The 22,560-nt window shown below is 43.0% G+C and overlaps 1 protein-coding gene across 2 annotated transcripts in view; it reads left to right on the top strand.

Annotated features, from left to right (window-relative positions):
* GRM1 (glutamate metabotropic receptor 1) overlaps positions 1-22,560 on the top strand; it is a 350,797-nt gene that overhangs the window by 320,864 nt on the left and 7,373 nt on the right. For both annotated transcript variants that reach the window (XM_056852641.1, XM_056852642.1), the window contains exon 7: positions 5,773-6,703. In XM_056852641.1, coding sequence (XP_056708619.1) covers positions 5,773-6,703 — 931 coding nt within the window. The remainder of the gene's footprint in view (positions 1-5,772; positions 6,704-22,560) is intronic.

The following is a 22,560-nucleotide window of genomic DNA, read 5'->3' on the forward strand; positions in this document are numbered from 1 at the left end:
TTTTTAATGAGCTCTGGGGGAGGCATTTTTGGAGGTAGAGTTCCCAAATTTTCAGGGTAGCTTCAAGAGGCTCTCCTTGCCTGAACCCCAATGTTTGGTGAAGATTGGGTCAGGGGGGTTGATTTTATGGGGTCTGGAAAGGGTCACCCCCTTCTCCATAGAGAAGCATGTCAACTTTAACATACTTCTCTATGGAGGAGGGAGTCTACCCCTTCCAGACCCCATAAAATCAGACCCCTTGTCCCAAACTTTGCCAAACTTTGGGTTTCATGCAAGGTGGGCCCCTTGCAGCTATGCTGCAAATTTGGTGACTCTACCTCAAAAAATGCCCCCCTGGGAGAATTTTAAAAGTACTTTCTTTTCACAGTTTGTAATGGCTGCATCCATACCCAAGAGTCATGGAAAAACTCAGTTCCCCATGAAGCATTGCAATGGGCATGCACAACTGTGCAGGATCATTGCAAAGATTCATGAGAAACTGAGTTTTCAAGCAGTTTTCAGTCATTACAAACTGAAAATTTTAAAATTGTCCCAGGTGGGGCATTTTTCGATGTAGAGTCACTGAATTCACAGCTTAGCTTCAAGGGACTCTCCTTGCATGAACCCCAAAGTCTGGTAAAGTTTGGGGAAGGGGTCCAATTTTATGGGGTCCCCCATTCCCTATAGAAAAACACTGTAAACTTTACTATGCATGGAGGAGGAGGCAACCCCTTCCAGACCCCATAAAATTGTACCCCCCAACCCAATCTTCACCAAACTTTGGGGTTCATTCAAGGAGAGTCCCTTGAAGCTACTCTGAAAATTTGGGGACTCTATCTCCAAAAACACCCCCACAGGAGCTTCAAAAATAATCCTTATAGACCACAATGGGCCTGAATTTTTCGGCAAACCCGGAAATAAGTCGAATACTGAAATTTACGTAGTACACAACCTTTGTGCAAAACTAGTACAAACAGTACGCAGTTCGGTAGGAGGTTTTGAGGGTGGAGCCTAGGAAGAGAAGGGTTTGGGACAGGGAGGGTCTTCGATGGGGCGTAATGCCATTGAGTCCACCTTCCAAAGCAGCCATTTTCTCCAGATGAACTGATCTCTGTCGCCTGGAGATGAGTTGTAATAGTGGGAGATCTCCAGCTACCACCTACAGGCTGGCAACCCTATTGTGAGATCCGGGCTGGGAGCGCAGCTGGAGTCAAGGACAAGGAGCTTTGCTTATGTTATGACGGTCTGCACCCCGGCCAATAGCTGTAATCTCTACAGAGACTCTGGGAACCAGAGTCAGCCTACTTTCTAAGGGGCATTCTTCAAGGTAGATTTTGCTTCTGTTTTGCCACGAACTAAAGAAAAACACGATTTAAATGTTTTTTTCATGGCCGCGATTTATCCCCATCAATTATCTGTAGTTTTGGTTTTTCATGGGAACAAAGCACGCTGTATTTGACAATGGTTTGGTCTGTCCCTTTTGCAGGAGCCCTCCCCTTCCAACAGGCTCATTGTTTAGGCCTGCCCCCAGCTCCGCCCCAACTCCGCCCAGCAGAATACCTCGTGCAGTTCACCAGCCCCAGCGCAAAAAACAAGCACCAGTCCCTCTGGTCTCCTCCATTTTTCTTCCACCCTCGCTCTGTTCTGCTTTGGGAACAGTCAGATTCCAAATTGGGGGGGGGGGGAGGCAGCGCTTTCCTCAAAGCTTCCCTCTATTTTCTATAGGTGTGGAACCCATTGCCCTTTAATGATAGACAGGATTGGGGGGGGGGCAGGGAATCCATGTGCCCAGAGAAGTGTTTAGCTGAAAGTGGGAATGGGGGTGGGGGGAGAGGAAAGAAGGCCCCTGGATTGCACACTGCCCATGATCCAGCCACATTGCATCGTGAAAGACAGGAGGGCTCCTAGCTTGCGTGCCAGCCCCGATCCAGCCAGTGTGCATGGTGAGGGGGGGAGAGGAAAGGCCCCTGGATTGCGCGCTGCCCATGATCCAGCCACATTGCATCGTGAGAGACAGGAGGGCTCCTAGCTTGCGTGCCAGCCCCGATCCAGCCAGTGTGCATGGCGAGGGGGGGAGAGGAAAGAAGGCCCCTGGATTGCGCGCTGGCCATGATCCGGCCACATTGCATTGTGAGAGACAGGAGGGCTCCTAGCTTGCGTGCCAGCCCCGATCCAGCCAGTGTGCATGGCAAGGGGGGGGGGAGAGGAAAGAAGGCCCCTGGATTGCGCGCCGGCCATGATCCGGCCACATTGCATCGTGAGAGACAGGAGGGCTCCTAGCTTGCATGCCAGCCCCGATCCAGCCAGTGTGCATGGCGAGGGGGGGAGAGGAAAGGCCCCTGGATTGCGCGCTGGCCATGATCCGGCCACATTGCATCGTGAGAGACAGGAGGGCTCCTAGCTTGCGTGCCAGCCCCGATCCAGCCAGTGTGCATGGCGAGGGGGGGAGAGGAAAGAAGGCCCCTGGATTGCGCGCTGGCCATGATCCAGCCACAGTGCATCAAGAGAGAGGAGGAAGATAAGAGGAGGCTGGCCACCCCTCTTCAGAAAAGCGATGGGAGGGAGTTTTGACTTGGGTTTTCCGCTCTCAGGATGCACATTTTCCCCATGCGGTTTCTCAAAAATCCCCCCTCCCCTTTGGGGCAGAAGGGCCAACAGCCCCTTATCTTGAAGATCCCCCCCACTGCCCTAGACTGAGCTGCCGCCACCACCACCCCCAGCGTGCGAGGAGCACATGGCGTGGCCCCGCCAGTCTCCCCCTGGAGCCCTCCGTCCAACGTCCCCCTGGGCTTGGAGGTGTGGGCTCAGCTCCAAGACCCATCCCGGGCGAGGGGCGGGGAAGGCGTGCAGGGACGGAGGGAGAGAAGTGCCAGGATTCTAGGCAGGCAGGCAGTCAGGCAAAGGGGCGGTATTCTTGTCCGAGCGCAAAACTCCCCCAGTCAATCACCGTTCTTGGGGGAGGAGAAAGGAGACGTCCCGGGGAGCGAAGCAAACATTTTTTCATGGGCATCCGCGCAAGAAAACACGTGTCCACAGGAAAGATCGTTTCAAAAGTGGTTTAGATTGCCTCTCTTTTAACCCGGCTTATTTTGCTAAGTGGGGGAAACCACGGATCTGCAGTGAATAACCAAAATTTGACTCCGATGCAAATCAGCATCGAAACAGCAGCAAATCTCCGTGAAGAATACCCCCAACAGTACCTTTCTGATGTATATGAATTCAACCTTCCCGCCGTTTCCCCACTTGAGTCCTCGCCTCTCTTTCCTGTAAGTTGCTGCTTTCCACCTTATGCTTTCCAATTAAATGTCTTCTTCGACAACTCTGTTTGGATGTTCTCTTGTTTGGGATTTGACAGGTGGACCTATCCACAGTCCCCAACTCTCTACCTCAGGCCTTTTTCTGAGCCAAATCCTTAAAGTGCAGCCCTATTGCCTGTACAATAATTCAGCTTTGCATTACTTTCAGAAAGCTAAGAGGGTGGGAGCCTTCCTGACGTCATCAGGCAGACCATTTCACAAAGTGGGGGCTACAACAGAGAATGCATGTCTATGGGCAGTTGCTGATTTTGCCCATTTGCAGGGTGGTACTCTTAGAAGGCCCGGTTAAGACGACCAAAGCTGTTGTAGAACATAGAGGGAGAGACGATTCTGTAGTTCTGCAAGATCCTGATGTCAATTTGCCTATTTGTTAGGGTTGCCAGTCACCAGGTAGTAGCTGGACATCTCCTGCTATTACAACTGATCTCCAGCCAATAGAGATCAGTTCACCTGGACAAAATGGCCACTTTGGCTATTGGACTCTATGGCATTGAAGTCCCTCCCCTCCCCAAACCCTGCCCTCCTCAGGCTCCACCCAAAAAACCTCCCACCAGTGGTGAAGAGGGAACTGGCAACCCAGTTCCCTTGTGCTTATGATTTTGCCTGTAAAGTTGTCAGCATTTTGAACTTTCTTAGGAATAGATGCTTTCCTTGGTCATGAACAATAAAGAAAAGAGTTTTTACTTCAGTTGTTAGTAGTGATTTGGACTCCTTCTTTGAACACAGCTAAAATTTGTAATCTCCTCATCAAGGGTTCTTAGGAAATGCCTTCAGGCAACTCTCTTTTCTAAAAGTGGTGCACAGCTCCTCTGTCAAGATTACATATTGGTCTGTTCCCAAAACTTTTAAAATGTTTCAGGACTCCAAAATAGCAAGCGAAAACTTACAAACAGTTATCACCACATGTATCATTATGCTTGAATATAGTAGCATTGACTCTATTGGAACATTGTGAGGGAGTAAAACTGTGTGTGACAACAATTATTGAAAATATCCAACCCATAATTTTCTTGGCAGCTCATTTGTCTTTTTCTTACTCTCAGCATGCACATATAATGTAAATATACAGATGTTGCTATACCTATTCATGCCTACGCTTTCAAAACAATGACTTTTTAGCTGTTGCTAGCACCTGGCATTGGCCACACAGAATGAACACGCCAAGAGAGTAAAATGCAGTTACTTTTAAAGTTGATAAAGTTCTCTGGATTTTCAGGTCATATACCCATATCCTTAAGTGATTATACTGGATTGAGTGTACAATGTTACACATTGCCAGGCAGAATAATAACAAAATGCATGCTATCAAAAGTATGTTTTGATAAAATTCTTATTATGTGCACAAATATTACAATGTGTAAAAACTGAAAACATGATATATTGCTGCACATTATTTTATAACAAAATTATACAATCTGAATATCATTATTCTAATTCAAACCTTTTTGGTGCTATTATCAAATGTCATTTTAATCAACATTTTAATAACACTTCTTACATTCATAATATCACACATATTAACACTGATTCTCTAGAAACCTCCGTGTAATAATATTAATAGTGTTTTTTTTAAAGAAAAGAACCGATTAATATTGTTTCCTAGTTATTTCATCATGTTTTGTATTAAGAACACAGTTTCCATCACAAAGGTTGCTTTTATTAGTCAGGAAATGAGTTTTGTTTTTAATTACAATGAATCACAGTAAAACCCTATGTCTTCCTTGACTAGCTCTTCTCTCTCTTGGTATTACATCTCAGAAATGGAAAGGACATACAAAGTTACTATCTATAAAAACTAAATGCTGACTATTGCATTTCATGAGATGCAATATACTGCATTTCACATCTTGGAAATGCCTGTGCTCAGAAGCAGAATACCTCTGAATACCACCTTCTGGTGTTCAATGAGAGTGAGAGGCTGTGCCCCTGCTTGTGGGCCTTTCTGGGAATCTGATAGGCTAGCATAGGAAACAGGATGCTGGATTGGCTATTGGGCTGATCCAGCAGGCTCTTATGAAATTAAAATTTCATCATCTAAAATTAATAAATGGCTCCCATCTTTTTATACAACTTGTTTGTCTGCTTTCTCTTAAATGTATGTAATTAATTAGTTCGGTAATAAAATCCAAGAAATTATCCAATCATTCGAAGGGTGGCATAGATTTTGCAGGTACTGGTTGTTAGAAACTGAAGGATAAGAAGTAGATAAATACCAGGAGTATGTGGTTTAGGCAGTTCTTATGAATATCCCTAATCTGTCTTTGAGATGCATTCTGTCTGTGACTAACCCTGTAAAAACCTTAGCTAGTCTCTGTGCCTGCTGCATTGAACATCCAGTATTTTAATGTAGTCATTCAAAATGTATGAATTATCAAGTGTACAACAATCTTATATGATAATGCTGTAAGGTGCTGGAAAAGTTGTTTACCTAGTTTTTTGTTTGTTTGTTTTTACATTTATTTTCTATATGCTACAGGCTGTGAACCAATTCCTGTAAAATCTCTTCAGTGGAGCGACATAGAGTCCATTGTGGCTGTTGTCTTCTCCTGCCTGGGTATACTGGTCACCATGTTTGTTACACTGATCTTTGCACTCTACAAGGACACCCCTGTTGTCAAATCATCAAGCCGGGAGCTCTGCTACATTATCCTTGCTGGGATATTCCTTGGCTATATTTGCCCGTTTACCCTTATAGCTAAGCCCACTGTCACATCATGCTACCTCCAACGCCTCCTTGTGGGGCTTTCCTCTGCCATGTGTTACTCTGCCCTTGTAACCAAAACCAACCGCATCGCACGCATTCTGGCAGGGAGCAAGAAAAAAATTTGTACCCGTAAGCCACGTTTTATGAGTGCTTGGGCTCAAGTGGTCATTGCCTCCATTTTGATCAGTGTGCAGCTAACATTGGTAATTACCCTGATCATCATGGAACCTCCTATGCCAGTCCTTTCCTACCCTAGCATCAAGGAAGTCTTCCTGATCTGCAACACCAGCAACTTAGGTGTGGTCGCCCCAGTGGGCTACAATGGACTCCTTATCATGAGTTGCACTTACTATGCCTTCAAAACTCGCAATGTGCCCGCAAATTTCAATGAAGCAAAGTACATTGCCTTCACTATGTACACTACTTGTATCATCTGGCTGGCCTTTGTGCCTATTTACTTTGGGAGCAACTACAAGATCATAACTACTTGCTTTGCAGTGAGCCTGAGTGTGACAGTAGCCTTGGGGTGCATGTTCACTCCCAAGATGTACATCATCATTGCCAAGCCTGAGAGGAATGTCCGCAGTGCCTTCACCACTTCTGATGTGGTGCGTATGCATGTCGGGGATGGCAAGGCACCTTGTAGGTCGAACACTTTCCTCAGCATATTCCGGAGGAAGAAGCCAGGCACTGGAAACCCAAAGTAAGTGATTTGGGTATACAGCATTCTTTCTTTTCTCATTCTTTACTCTCTTTATGTTTTCAGTAGACCACTTCATCTTCAACAAGGTCTGTAATCTTGTAGAAGTTTGCTTACAATAAGGAAGAATGGAAGAGAGTAGGCCTGAGGTGTTCTTCTTTGCTGTGTGTCAGGTGTAATATGGCCTACATGCATTTGTTTAATAAACTCCCAGTCTTATATACCTGTTTCCCTTTTCCTCTGTTTCCCAATCCACAGTCTTAGACACACAAAATTATTATCTCCTTTTAAGCATGGTATGAGGGCATCATTATAAAGAATCTTGGTAAGCTTATTTTTTGGAACAATATTGTATGCTTTCTCAGCACTGGTGTATGTTTAGTAGTTAAGGTTTGTTTACATGGAAATATGGGCCCCTTCCTAGTGATCTGTGTTCTGATTTACACTTAGGTTCAATCTGATAAAGGCAAAGGCTTAAAAAGATTACTCCTAAAACCTGAATCTTGTAAAAACTGTTTTGTATAACTAAACCTTTTCTGTGAGTCCAATTTATGGCAGATAAGTAAGTGGAAAGTAGGGTTGCCAGCTCTGGGTTGGGAAGTGTGTGGAGATTTTGGGGGGTGGAGCCTGGGAAGGGAAGGGCTGGGGGAAGGGAGGGATCTTGGTGGGGCATCATGCCTTAGTCCACCTTCCAAAGCAGCCATTTTCTCCAGGGAAACTTTGTATCTTTGTAACCTGGAGACCAGTTGTAATTCTGGGAGATCTCCAGTCACCACCTGGAGACTGGCAACTAGAAAAATTGGTAACTACTTTTTCTATCACTGCCTGGATATGATGTGAATTGCGTACACCCAGGGTCATTAGCTATACTGTACTTTTCCCCCTAACTGCCCAGTAAATACTGTTAACGTAAGTAATTGGCTATGTAATATGGACACTCTTCTGGCATCCAGATCTTTGAGTCAATCCAAATATTTGATCACCAGTCAATGTCATCATCATCAATTTTATTTCTTCCCTTCAAACAAGTTGAATACGGGTTAAGCCCAGGGCATTTTTTGTGACAGTACTTACCGGTACTGAGTATCAACGCCTTTTGTGGGCGGGGGGGGGGGGGGGCTCTCTCAAGTCTTGAGGAGGAAATTGGTGGGAATAGGTGTTCTTATCTGTAAATACTGTCACTTAAAAAAACAAAACTGGTTAAGCTAATTTTTTTTTTAACAGCAAGGTAAAAATCCCATTAATCTTTCCACCCAGAGGAATAACATACAATACTTAACCAAAAATTAATTCTGATTTTACCAAAAATTGTATTTTTAGGCCTTTCATGCATGACTGTTTCCCTCATGGTCACCACTCCGATGATTTTGGGTCTTTGTTTTGATTATGCACACCCTTTCCAACCATCAGAGGTCGCCTCACTCTCCCCCTGTGTTTGCCCACGGTTTGCCCATGTTTTCTAATTTAAGATAAAAGAGGTCTCTGAAAACACTGACAAAATATGGGGAAATGCAGGGGGAGAGCGAGGTGACCTCTGATGGTCGGAAACAGCATGCATAATAAAACAAAGACCCAAAGTCGTTGGAGGGGTGGCGGCGCATGAAACAGCCATGCTTAAAAGGCCCATGTCATCTAGGTAATGAGTAAAGGGGGTAATCACCCTAAAGGGGAGGCTGTTTTTAGAGATTGGGGGATTCTGTCCTTTCTGCTTCCATTACTCTTTTCTTGTTACTGCCTTCTCTTTTCCAACCTCTTTCCCAGTTAATTCACCACCACAACTTCCCCTTCTATGTTCTGGTGAGTCTAGGACAGAACCTTGTACGGAAAAGAAGACTAGTCCTTTTTCTATCTCTTTTTTTGTATGGAGAAGCAGTCTAGTCCTTTATAAAAAAATGTGTTCTCCACCTCCTTACATTTTATCCATTCCTGAGGCCATTATCACAGGAAGGGCAAAACCCCATCTTCTTATATACCCAGTACTGCCCCAAACTCACCAAGCAATGGCCACAACCTGTTGCAGAGAGAATGTTTCTTGCTCCAATAGGAAGGCTTCTTCCTTCTAGTCCCAAAGCCAGTTTTTGTGTTTTTGGTATTTTGGGGAGTTTCTAGTCCCTCCAACCATTGTCTTGCCTTTTGTTGTTTGGCACACTCTACATGACACCTTAGAAGTAGAGCAATAAAAAGAGAAATAAAAGAGTGTGTGTCAGCTCCTGACCCTTAGAACCAGAAATCACCACAGAGTCATATAGAATCCAAGCAGATGGCTTTTACTGGTTAAAAAGGCAATACAGTGCAAACAGGAAAGTATGGCAGCTATGAGAGTCTCACTAGCTGGAGGATAATATAAGGCAGTAAATGGCGGGAGATTACAAAGCATCAATAACGCACAAGCAGAATACACTTTCCCAGGGGTAGCATTCCCAGGCTTTGGTATGTGAGGTCGACCTTGAGTCTAGACAGTTCAGCACAGATACAGAGGCAATACGGAAACCGAGATAGCAGCCTGACAGTGTGTTTGGAACTGGCTATTACATAGCTAGATGGGATTATCTTGAAGATACTATCGTCATATCTCAGTGGCATGACAGCCTGGATATTTTCTTTCCAGAATGACTTTATATAATTTGTTGGATGAAGGTCACAAGTAATCTCAATATTTTATGGGGTCCCAAAGGGGTTGCACAGGAAAACATTGCAAAGTTCACACAAGAAGACACCAAACTGCCAAAAAAGCCTCTCTCTAAATTCAACAATGAGAACAATGTTGGCAACAACAAAACAGTGCCCTCCCTAAACAATCAAATCATCCCCTCTTTTCAGGTAAAAGCCAGCAAGATATGAAGTAGAGAAACCCCCAAAATTCAAACAATGCAACTTTAAACAGCAAGCAGTGAAGAAATGGAAGCAGGGCCTCCCACCCAAAATAATCAAATCACCCCCTCAAACTAGCAACCCCTCCCCCCACTACCACCAACCAACAGGCCAAGGCCTGCTGGCTTCTAGCAAAATTTAGAAAATAAGCCCCAAATACAACAACTTGTTTAAAAGGAAAATGGTGATATCTAAACCCTTTGATGTCTTCTCCTCTAGGCAGCAGGCAGGAAGGAATCCAACCCAAGCATCAGGTTGTAATCCAGCAGGTCAGGATGAGTCACCAGGTTCCAGGATCAAAGAGGAAGAATCAGGCAGCAGGAGCTAAAGCCATGCTAACCCACCAAACTCTCTCAAATGGCCTGGTCTGGAAACCAGACCTGCTTTTATAGTCATTGGCCAAGCACAGAAAAGTTTGAAAATAATTCCAGCCCCAAAACACCTTCTGTAATTGGTGAAAGAACACTGTTCTTCTTTACCTGGGTTCCTATTGGCCACTGAGAATTCCTGGCCCTCCTCCCTCCTCCTCTCTAAATTGTCCTCTGCTGCAATCCAGGTAGATTGCACCAGATGGATTTGCAGCAATGAAAAATGCATTGCTGCCATTGGCCACATGGGAAGCTCCAGTGAGCCTTCCTATTGGCTACTCCAAATGCCTGCTCCCTCCCTCCTGCTGCCCTGGATTGGGGGATAGCCAGGGGGCAGGAATTTGAAGAAAGGAGATAGCTCTGTTTTAAACACAACAAGGGCCACAACATGGACACTCCGCAGAGGCAAATAGCTGAAACCCGAAAAACTGAATATCTATTTGGCTTTTTCGGGAATCGTCTATTTGGATTTGGGCAGGGGTTTTGGTATTTGGTTGACCCAAAACCTGAATATTTCCAAAACAGCTAATTGTGGGTATATTTTTACTTCGGGTATATCAATATGCATAACCCTAGTACCTACTCATACAGTATAGTCAATGTTTATATTCTGCAGTTAGTGTAAAGTAGACATTAGAAGAACATGCTTCCCTTCTTTAGAACTCCCAAATGAATATGTATCTGTACTCTCTCAGAATTGGTGCAGCACTAAAAGTGATTTCAAGTGTTTTTCTTTATCTCTCTGCTAATATTTGCATGTCTCCTTTTGGCTGTCCTCTCCCTAAGAAATATGCAATAATAAAGGACACAAGATCTCATTGTACTGTTACTGTGTCCTGTAACTGAAGTCCAATTAGCTTGTTAATAATATGTCCTCTGTATTTTGGGTTCATTCAAGCTTGTTGTGTCTTTAACACATAAAAAACAAACCCAGTGCTGTATCTTCAGCTTCCTAACAGGTAATTACTGCATCCTTAGCAATAAGGCTTGCTTGCAGAGAAGGACTATGCGATGCTATTGTTATGCCAGATATATGGATGCTGATGTTATCCCAAAAGGTCCCTTTGGCTGTAAAGTACATATTGAGCAGTCCATAACAATGTATATTTATTGAGCTGATAAATTTGGAACAATTTAGCAATCACCTATACGGCAGGACTTGCTGTGGCTGAATCATCTCTGATCTCTGGTAGAAAAAGTCTACAGCTTCGCTGGGCAATATATTTCATTGGAAAATGGACCAGTTATAAAACTATCCAAATATCAAATATTATCTTCCTGCCATTTCATTCTTTAGTCCCTGGTAAGTTTAAATGTCAGGTCAGTTGGAAGTGTGTGGGATCATGAATTCAGAAAGAGAGATTTCAGGTGGACTAAAGAGCCCCGTGGTGCAGAGTGGTAAGCTGCAGTACTGCAGTCCAAGCTCTGCTCACGACCTGAGTTCAATCCCAACGGAAGTTGGTTTCAGGTAGCTGGCTCAAGATTGACTCAGCCTTCCATCCTTCCGAGGTTCGGTGAAATGAGTACCTAGCTTGCTGGGGGTAAAGGGAAGATGACTGGGGAAGGCACTGGCAAACCACCCCATAAACAAAGTCTGCCTAGGAAACATCGAGATGTGACGTCACCCCATGGGTCAGGAATGACCCGGTGCTTGCACAGGGGACCTTTACCTTTTAAAGATGCATCTTTGCCACATGGCAGGATACTACACATGGTGAAGCCTTTTAGAGCACAATCCTATGCAGAGTTACTCTAATCTAAGCCCTTTAAAATGAATGGGCTTAGACTGGAGTAACTCTCCTTAGGATTGTATTGCTAGGGTAAGAGAATTCTCTTTGGAGTACTTTGAATTTCTTTATAGACCCTGTGTCACCTTCCCATGAACATGGCATATAGAATTGTCAATAAAGTGTTCACTGTTGATGCTAATGCTAGATGCCTATGATCCACTTACATTTTTGAAAATTACTAAAAGAAATAAAATTCAGTAAGATTTTCTCTAGAAAAAAAATCCACTATATCATATGAGGAGATCAGGGAATAAATATAATCATGTATGGCCTGGATTCCATTTTTCATCCAATTAAAATTTGAAACCATTGTACACATTACTAGACATCTGCCAAGTTCTGCAGAGAATCACAAGGAAAACAAAGCAATTAGGAGAAGAGACTTAAGTAAAGACAAACTGTTTGCCCTCTAAAATGGAAAATATGTTACCAGGTTACTTAATATATGATGAGACCACTAAATCAGGTCTCAAGCGGTACTATGCTCTGTCCTGCACATCCATAAACATCACTGGAAAGTTGCCAGGTTATTTCTGTGTCAGGCCTTGAAAATAATGGCTATTTCATCATGCAACTCTGAGCCATAATCTACTCTCCTCCATTAAAGCAACTGAAATGTGGGACTTAGGTGAGCTTTCCCTTATCTCTGGTATTATTTACACTTTACATATTGAACCATTTGCTTCTATATTTAGAAGAAATGGTAAATCATAGGCAAGGGTTGGGAATTCATACATTAAAAACAAATGTATATGCCGATCAAGTTCTGTTAACATCCGTCATTAGATAAAGCAATTCAGTTGGTAAACAATTCCTCGGCTGGCAACCCCTGGGACACTGGGGAGAGGGGAGAGATTTACCCAAATAGCATGCTGCAATACTGCAACATCACTTCTGGCTGCATAACCAAAAGTGACGTCATTGCATCACAGGATGCTCTAAGATTTTCCTGAAACTCTATGGTAAAAACGTAGAATCCTAAAGCATCCTTCCATTTATGCTGCAAGAAATGATGACATGCTGCTATGGGATGCCAATCGGTCCCCTCCTTTCCCCCCTGCCACTCCATTGAGCACCCACTGTTTTTTAAAAAAAATATTTTTTATTGTTTTTTCAATTATATAATGATAGTAAAAAATATATTAATACAATTCATCAATAATATGACTTCCCCTCACCCTCTTCCATCATAAAGTAAATTATGTAATCTTTTGCTAACGGAACTAATCCCAATAGTATTTTAATAAACATATTATTATCCTATCTAAAGTTATTAAATCAGTACTAATCAAAAATTAAAAAGTAAAAACAAGGGATTAGATTAAACAGTATTCTTTAAATGGTCCCATTAAGAATTAAATTTTTACAAAATAAAAACAAAGGAACTATTAGATATTTGTATATACTCAAAAAAATGTAAAATAAAAAAATATTAAGTTCTCCTACATCTCCCTCCTTTTCTATTAAGAATTAAATGTTTTATAAATCTTTCATATATCCCTAGCATTCATTTCAGACATGTTGTAATTCTAGTAATCCAATTATCATATATAGTCTCAAAAATATTATAATTCAATTAATATATGATTCTATTTCCACTTAGGCCAGTCCTTTTAATCAAATCCTTTTAATCATATCACCAAAAAAGACCATGAAGACCACATTTATCCCTTTGCCCGGAATTTCCAGCGTTTCCTTCCCCTCCCCATCAACAGTAAGTGTCGTAAAACATCCTTGGAGGTTGTTAGTGAAGCCTCTTCAACAAATCGATGGTCTTCATTGTAGATCCATGTTGCATTCTGTTCCATCCCAAATTCAAAGAAGAAGATTCTGGCAACTCCAGTTTTTTACTCATTAAATCCTCCAAGCAAATAGTGAACAGTTCATCATACAGGTTGAAAAAATCAAACTCAAACTGAGACACATTCAATTCCATTGTTATCAGCCGGATTTGTTTTTTGAGGCCTTCCACTTCCTCTGATGAGTTCTTCTGTTCCTGGGCACTCTCGACAAGGAAAGGTTCTTCTTTAAGGACTTCAAGGTCTTTCTCATTCATTTTTAGAGCAGTTGACTGGATAGAAGCAATGAAGGTATTCATCATAATGGTCATTTGATCCATCTGCTTTGACATCTGTTTCGAGAACTGTCCATACTGTTCTGTGATTATCTCATATTGCTTAGCAAACATGTCTTGAATTCTGTTCTCCATATCTACTTCTTGGAAGGGTTCTTAGAGTTTAGATGTTGCAGGTATTGCAGTATACTTTGATGGTTGGTTTTTTATTTCACTAATTTTGGCAAGTCTTAAAAGTTGATTTTCCAGAATATGGGTAGATTAATAGTTCATGTTAAGTCCAATCGCTAGAAATTTCCACAAGAAGTCTTCAAGAGAAAGCTAAAAAGTGCATTTTAAAGTTTGAAGTACCATCAAGTTTGTTTTGGACACTCTAGGTCGATATGCAAACAGGAAGTAGGAAGTCAGCAGGAAACTGTGCAGTCACGGACCTTCCGTCGTCCCCTTTCTGTAGTTTTTTTAATGGGAAACCTTTTAGATGATGTACCAGGGGGATTCACTTCCAGTCTTATGAGCCTGTACACTTCCCTTCTCCCTGCTGTTGGCAGGTGTCTTGCAGTAGAGCATTGAGCACTCACTGTTGGTGGCTGTGGGAGTATCATGGACAAAAGGACAGGCAGAAAGATGCATAAAGATGGAGGAGATGGGAAAGAAGATCACCCATTCCCTCTTGCACAAACAGAAAGCTTGCTTTACTGACCTTCATATGCTGGTAGAAGAGGGAGCCATTTCACCCCATTTCTCCTTCTCACTACAGAAGAAGTGACAATCAGCTTAGCACTTGGCAAAACACTGGGATCTGTCCACTGTTGTTTTGTTTAAGATAAACTGCTGCCACGTTAGACCCTGATTGATATTCATATTCACCAAGAGTCACAGGCTCCTGTACCATTTTGCCATTATTAGCTCTGGAACAGGAAGGCATTTACTATCTTTGCCAGTCTTTTTTTTCCCCAGCTTGATAACAGCTTGGGGAAATCAGTTTTGAATGGTAAAACAGTGCCTGGGATTGATTAAAACCCTTTTGTACTGCACTGTAATCCCAGTCGAAACTCAGGCCCTGTACAGTTTCTATTTGTCTATTTAAAATGCTTGGGAAATCTGTTCACAGGTCTCCCAATATAACATCTAGTGTGCCTTTGGAGTATGATCTTCTGGATTTGAAAAAGTGCACTCTTCATACTATATTAGAAGAGGAAATATACAAGTACCACAACTATATTTGAGTCCAGCATCACCTTAAAGACTAATAAGATTTTTTGGGTATAAACTTTGAAGAGTCAAAGCTCACTTCATCAGATGTATCTCTTTCATGCCCCAAAATCTTGCTGGTCTCTAAGATGCTACTGGTCTCAAATCTAGCTGTTTTACAGAAGATCAAAATGTCTACCTTCTGAAAGTACTACAATGGTTTCCTGTACTTTGACATCACAATCCTCCTTAGTTATAAAAAAAATTACAAAGTGTTTGTTGTCTTTCATTAGATACTAGGTCTTCTGATGGACTTGGTGAGATTGGTGATTTTAAAGTGGGGTGCTTTTTTTAAATTTCAAGGTCAATGAACTCTGCAGAATGAATGTAGATCTTCCATGTTAGCTAAATAGTGAATGAACGTGCACTATTTCATTTCTGTTATCAATCCCCTCTCATCAACAGGTCCCTCTCTCCCAGCCAGTGGCAATGCTGCTGTGATGCCATGGAAGACAGACATTTCTTTTGACAGGCAGGAAAGATGATGCCTGGAAAGCTAATGAGAAAAAGATCATCAAGTTAGGAAACACAGAGACACAGTATTTGAACGACACAGAAAAAAACTTTAAACAGCATCCCATTTGCTTATCACAAACACCTTTTGGCTTTGCCCAAGTTTAAAAGTTGTTAGCATGCGGCTTGAAAATTTTTGAAAGAGAGAGCTGCTTTGAAAATAGTCCATGGTTTTGCTTGATATGCAGAATTAGTTATGCAGTTTTGTGAATCATGGCCCTTTTCTTTAATTAGTAAAAACATCTGCATATTTATAATGTTTGAAAGATCTCATGGTATTGTTTATGTCTCTATTTTTCAATGACCATCTGCCATAAAAATTAGATGAAAAAGCCTAGTGTCATGTGACACTAGCAAGCAGTACTCTGTGAGCCCTATGAGTCCAAGGGACCTCTACTTGAACTGTCGCCTCTATGCCACATGGCAAACATTTTAGAAATTAGTGGGGTACTTTCAAAACTTGTTTGTGATATAGCAGTCCAAATTTTTTAAAGTAAAAAAAAAAAAATCCACTGACTAGTGCAAGCCCCATAGGTGAACCTAACCAACACTTTGTATGTCAGATATAATTTTTCGTTTACAGATGGGAAAAAGATAGAGATAGCTGTGGAGTTATGAGTACTCTGTTATTGGATCCTTTAGCAACATTTTTCTCACATTTTGGCTTGGATCTAGAGTAACGGCACAAGGACCTCTGCCCATGGAGAACAATCTTCCTACCTCATCCATCCTATGAAAGCCCAAAATGCCTGTAGAATAATGTCCTTTTTGGGAAAGTGTTTCAAGCTCCTATGGGAGGAGCCAATTGTGTTCTGTGGGCAGGTCATTGTGCCTGTGGAAATGTTAGTCTGTATACAACCTAAGGTTGCCAACTCCTGGTTGAGAAATTCCTGGAGATTTGGAGGCGGAGCCATGGGGAGGGTGATGTTTTGAGGAGGTGGGACCTCAGCAGGGTATAATGCCAATAACTCCACCCTCCAAAGCAGTCATTTCCTCCAGGAGAATGGATCTCTGTGGTTGGGAGATCAGTCTCCAGACCCCACCTGAAGGTTGGCAACACTAATCCAATCCCTTATTACTTACATAATTCTATGACATCAGACATAATGAATCTCAGTACTTAAATAGGAAGAGGCATGTATGTGAAGGTTTGCAAATACACAAAATGGTCCTTGTTTACATAGTTGGACACAAATGTATAATTGGACAAAAGTATAATCGTGCCAAAATCTATCACCCTTCTAGCATAAAATTTCAGAAATAAAATACATACAAGTTACAATTTAATTTCCTACTTGACTAGTTCACATGTTACTTTTTAAAAGTACTTTTACTTGTATTGGGACATGCACAGCCCAATCCTAAAAGCAGGGTAGTTTTGCTGGGGACGACTCTACCGTGCCACCTCTAGAGCAGCTTGCTTCTGGGTGCAGCAAGCAGAAAAGGCTAGTTTGCTAAAAACACTGTGAAACTCTCCATAGAGAGTTGTATACAAACTCTCCATAGAGTTTCACAGGGCTATGCCTACTTTTCTGCGTGCTTAACTCGGTGCCTGCAAAAGGTGCATTCCTGGGCCAAAAGGAATGCAACCTTTGATGCCAGGAATGTATCCCTTCGAAACTAGAGCGAGCCCTTGCGCCGGGGAAACACTGGCTTTGCCAGTGTCCGTGGCTCAAGCGGCCACACAGCTCCCCAACACCAGCACAAATGCCCCCACGCCAACGTTAGTGCCCACTTAGCCAGTGCAAGTGGCCCCCTCGCCTAGTTGGTGTGGAGTTTCGGGCTGGGCTATCATCTATATGCAGATGACACCCAGTTCTTTCTGTTGATGGGCAGCCAGCTGGATGTTCTCTCTGAGGCCCTGACCGAGTGCCTTGGAGTCATAGTGAAATGGCTGAAACAGAGCCCCTGAAGCTAAATCCCCAAAAGATGGAAGTCCTTTGGTTAGGTCAGGGAGGTCCAGATCGGGTAGTCCAACTCCCAGCCCTTAGTTGGTTCCATCTCCTTCTGTCAAGAGTTTGGGTGTGATCCTGGATGTCTCTCTTTCTTTGGAGACCCAGGTTAACAACGAGGCCTGGACAGCTTTTTTCCTTCTCCACCAGGAGTGCCAGCTCCTGCCCTACCTGTCACCTGCCGATCTGGCCACAATGATCCATGCAACAATCACCTCCAGATTTGACTACTACAACTCGCTCTATGCGGGGCTACCTTTGAGACTGCTCCAGCAGTTGCAGCTGGTCCAGAATGCAGCTGTGCATGTCTTTGCTAGGGCACCATGGAAAGCACTTATCCAGCCTGTGCTTCAACAGCTGCACTGGCTTCCAGTTGCGTACCAGATCAGGTTCAAGGTTTTGGTGTTGACCTTCAAAGCCCTACATGGACTGGGACCCTTGTATCTTTGGGACCACCTTCTCCTATACATGCCTGTGAGAACCTTATGGTCGTCATCTAAAAACCTACTGGTGGCGTCTGGCCCAAAGGCTAACCGGCTGTCCTCAACTAGGGCCAGGGCTTTCTCAGCCCTGGCCCCTACCTGATGAAACGCTCTGCCTAGGGAAACCAAAGCTTTAAATGATCTAGTTCAGTTTTGTCAGGCCTGTAAGGTGGAGCTGTTCTGTCAAGCATATTATTGAGTGCAGCGACAGTATACAGCAAATCTATTGGCCGGCCTGGACCTTGCAGGGCCCCCATCCCACATTATGTGCTATTAGATCATCCAGTGCCCTGACCTGGATGGCCCAGGCTAGCCTGATCTCGTCAGATCTCAGAAGCTAAGCAAGGTCAGCCCTGGTTAGAATTTGGATGGGAGACCACCAAGGAATACCAGGGTTGCTGTGCAGAGGAAGGCACTGGCAAACCACCTCTGTTAGTCTCTTGCCATGAAAACCCCAAAAGGGGTTGCCATAAGTCGGCTGCGACTTGAAGGCACTTTACACACAGAGAGAGAGAGATCATCCAGTCTTTTTGGCTGACTCCATACCAGCCCTGTTAGCTCTGTCTTGTATGTATGAGCCCCGTGGCACAGAGAAGTAAGCCGCAGTACTGCAGACAAAGCTCTGCTCATAACCTGAGTTTGATCCCAACGAAAGTTGGTTTCAGGTAGCCAGCTCAAGGTTGACTCAGCCTTCCATCCTTCCAAGGTCAGTAAATTGAGTACCCAGCTTGCTGGGGGTAAAGTGTAGATAACTGGGGAAGGCAATGGCAAACCACCCCATAAACATAGTTTGCCTAGTAAATGTTGTGATGTAAGATCATCCCATGGGTCAGTAATAACCCAGTGCTTGCACAGGGGCTACCTTTACCTTTTACCTTGTATGTAAGTGTCTGTTGCCTAAAGAAAGGGAGATGGTTATCTAGTAAAATATGGGGATCTTTACCTTTGGGAAGTCTTCCTGGTAGAATTTGTGGTGGCATCTTACTTAAGAAAAAATTTCTATAGAAACAGTAATGTTTTTCTTGCAGAATAAGCAGAATAGAAGTGCAAGGGGCATGAAGTTATGTTTTCCAAATGTTTGTTCCCAGAGGTGGAATGTTTCATCTCTGCACTTAAGAGATTCCTGCACGTACTGTCCTCAGAACAAACATAGATGTGTCATAGTTCATGAATATAAATGCTTGTTACAATAAATAACATACAAAGGAGACCTGTGCTATATATCTTTGGATTGCTTCAGGCTTCCCACATCTCGCACAGGTACATGTTCATGAGGTAGAGTTTCTTCAGAGCATAAAGTGTCCCATCCTTGTCCCCAGAAATAATGCCTTCCTTCCTCCCACATGTACCACAAATATTTTTCCAACAGAGAGATGGCCTTCAGCAATTTCAAATGTTGGTTCTGATTCCTATTTGCTGTGTACCACTTTTTAAGAGCCAAGGGGAGAAATCTAGTTCTGGGATCTTATCCCCAAAGCAAATTTAGTATAAAACAGCTGCCTCCTCCAGTGGCTGTTAGAAGCCACTGCAAATGGGGAGAGTCTCTTCCTAAAATCCTGGATCCCCCCCCCATTAACCCCAAAAAGTTCTGAAGGCTCTTCCAAGATTTATGGATCATCTCCTTGGTGAGGATAGGAGCCCTGTGGCACAGAGCGGTAAGCTGCAGTACTGCAGTCCAAGCTCTGCTCACAAACTTGAATTCAGTTCTCAACGGAAGTCAGTTTCAGGTAGCCGGCTCAAGGTTGACTCAGCCTTCCATCCTTCCAAAGTTGGTAAAACGGGTACCCAGCTTGCTGGGGGTAAAGTGTAGATGACTGGGGAAGGCATGGCAAACCACCCCGTAAACAAAGCCTGCCTAGTAAACATTGTGATGTGACATCACCCCATGGGTCAGTAATGACCCAGTGCTTGCACAGGGGACTACCTTTACCTTTTTTTTAACCTCCTTGGTGACCATACGGCCCCTGTGAAAGATCAAGTTTCCTGAGCTTGGTTTTTTTAAATGTTTTAAAATATTTGATCATAGAGTTGTATATCCACCACCCACTATATGCTAATGGTAAAAATTAGGATGTTGTATGTACCAGTTCCAGAGTTCCACCTCTTTATTGTATTCTGGAATCACAGACACCATGATGAAAACCAAAGTACCCTGAGGTAAGTTGTTTCATACTTGGTGATCTCAAATGATAAGGAGAATTTTACCACACATGTGAAAAGCTGCCATTTAATCATATGGGGGGATTAAGCATGGGCACATCATTGTAAAGAGGGCTCTACTACTGTGCCAGTCTCCTGCTGAGAAGCACTCAAAGTGGTACATAATGTGTCTTTGTACATAAAGAGTTCTGCAATTGAGTTTAGCCCCTCTGGGGTTCCTGAAATATACACTCATGCACCACCTAACAAACATCTTCCAAACTGGATTAGGTAAAGTATGTGTACGACATTGGCAGTTGGTGAGTCCTACATTTACTTTCTTCCTAGAGCAGAAGTACTATTTTAACTGTTTGTTTACACTATGTTTTTACTATACTTTTTCTGTTGATTCAGTAGATTGAACTTTCTAGTTTTAAAAAATGAGATGTAGGGAGAGAATTTTTTGTCCACTGAGGATAAATCTTATATCGTTCTCTGCCAAGTTTGTAAACATATAGAGCATAATTTCTTACTATAGTTAGAGTATACCTTTTTAAATTATTTGTACCAAGGCTATCAGAAAAAACACATGGCTCAGATAATTTTTTTAAAAAAGTAGTAAAATTAAGTTTCACTATCAGATTTTCATTAAATCTGGGACATTTATAGTGTGATCCTAAACAGTTTTACCCTTCTAAACCCATTGACTTATCTGGATTTAGAAGGGTATAACTTTGCTTGGGGTTTTGCTGTTACTCGGAAACATTGAAATTTTGGAAATTACATGGTAGAAGAAATCACGGTAGCTAAGTTTCAAACCACCACTGGATTTTGTTCTGAAGATCTTGCCATTGCTTGGAAAGGTTTTTAGTTGAAAGAAATTAAAAGGAATAGAAAGACCAAGGTAGATGCACTCAGTGTACTGAAACTACCCCAACACAAGTGTGATGTGATGCGAACATTTGAAATCATGTGAAGTAGCAGTCATGCTATCCAAGAGTGTTTTGTTTTCAGCCAAATGCAATTTGATTGTTGTGCCCAATGATGATTTAGTTATGGGCAACATTTGCAAGAGTTTGTTTTGCATGCTTTTGTTTCCTTTCTCTTAAAGCAAAACTATTCCCCCCCTTCTTCTCCCCCACCCCCAAATTCTGTGTGGCAGTAATTCTGTGCCAGAACCTAGCAAAGTTGACAAACAAGCAAAAATAAATTTGCTGGTCCACTCTGCCTCTGAAACATAGAACCAAGCTTTCAACAAGATACTCATGTTAAGCCAGACATTGTGCTAGCCATCATGCTCGACAAACCCTGTATAGAAGACAAACAAACCAGCTACGCATAACAGAATCTTTACATGCAGACATACCACGTTTCATGGAATTCTGCCTAGGCTTGTTGCCAGCTCAACCACTTAGCTACTCAAAGCCCAGCATGTCCTCCTGTTCTGGGCAGCAACTGACAGAGAACAAAAATGGAACAATTTCACTGTGGCCCTAATCGTTCCATGGCTCCCTTGCTTCCTGTATCTCCTGGTGTCCTGTAGAAAAGAGATTTTCCCAGGTACTCCCCCCCCCCACATAAGCACACAAGACACACAAGTAGGGGTTCAACTAATTTATGCTACCTATTTAAAGGGTTAAATTGTATTAGGCAATTGGTTATTGTGGGTTATCTGGGCTGTGTAACCTTGGTCTTGGTATTTTCTTTCCTGACGTTTCGCCAGCAGCTGTGGCAGGCATCTTCAGAGGAGTAACACAGCCCGGATAACCCACAAGAACCAATGAACTCTGACCGTGAAAGCCTTCGACAATGTATTAGGCAACCTTGCTTTTTCTTGCCTGCATGGGGTGCCAAGCTCCCTCCCCCCTCCTCTTCTCCTCTACCAGGTTTGGGACAATGCTGCTCAGCACTTGTCACAACCCATGAGAGAGTGGTGAACATCCTCATCCCTGTACAGGTGCAGCATATCATAATCTATTCATGGGTAGAGGAAGCAAGCTCCCCTACCCTCCAAGACTTCCTTTGTCAAAGCTTTATCAGCATTGTGCCTAATCCATTTGATTCCAGCTGCCCCAATAGCTCCCCTCCAAACCCTTCATTAAAGAAGATTGGTCAGCTCCAGTACTGCTTGTGCCCATAAACTTCCTGTTCTCATCAGGTCCTTGAATGCCCTTCTAATAAAGGCAACAGTGCTTGTTTGGATGAGGTACTTCCAAGGTGCAAAAGTAAGACTTCTGGGCAAGTGCCTTCCCCCAAGACCTGACAGAGGGAAGGCAAGAGCTGGCTCCATATTATCCCGTGCTTTCTGATTTGCAGGAAAGTCTCCAGCCCTGCCAGTCCTGTCCCATGCCTCATTTGTACAGGAAAGGGAGATGGGACAACCAGATCCATGTCTATAGTGCCATGAATGCCTCTGAAAT

This window comes from Euleptes europaea, chromosome 7, assembly GCF_029931775.1.
Source record: "Euleptes europaea isolate rEulEur1 chromosome 7, rEulEur1.hap1, whole genome shotgun sequence".
In the NCBI taxonomy this organism is placed as follows: Eukaryota; Metazoa; Chordata; class Lepidosauria; order Squamata; family Sphaerodactylidae; genus Euleptes; species Euleptes europaea.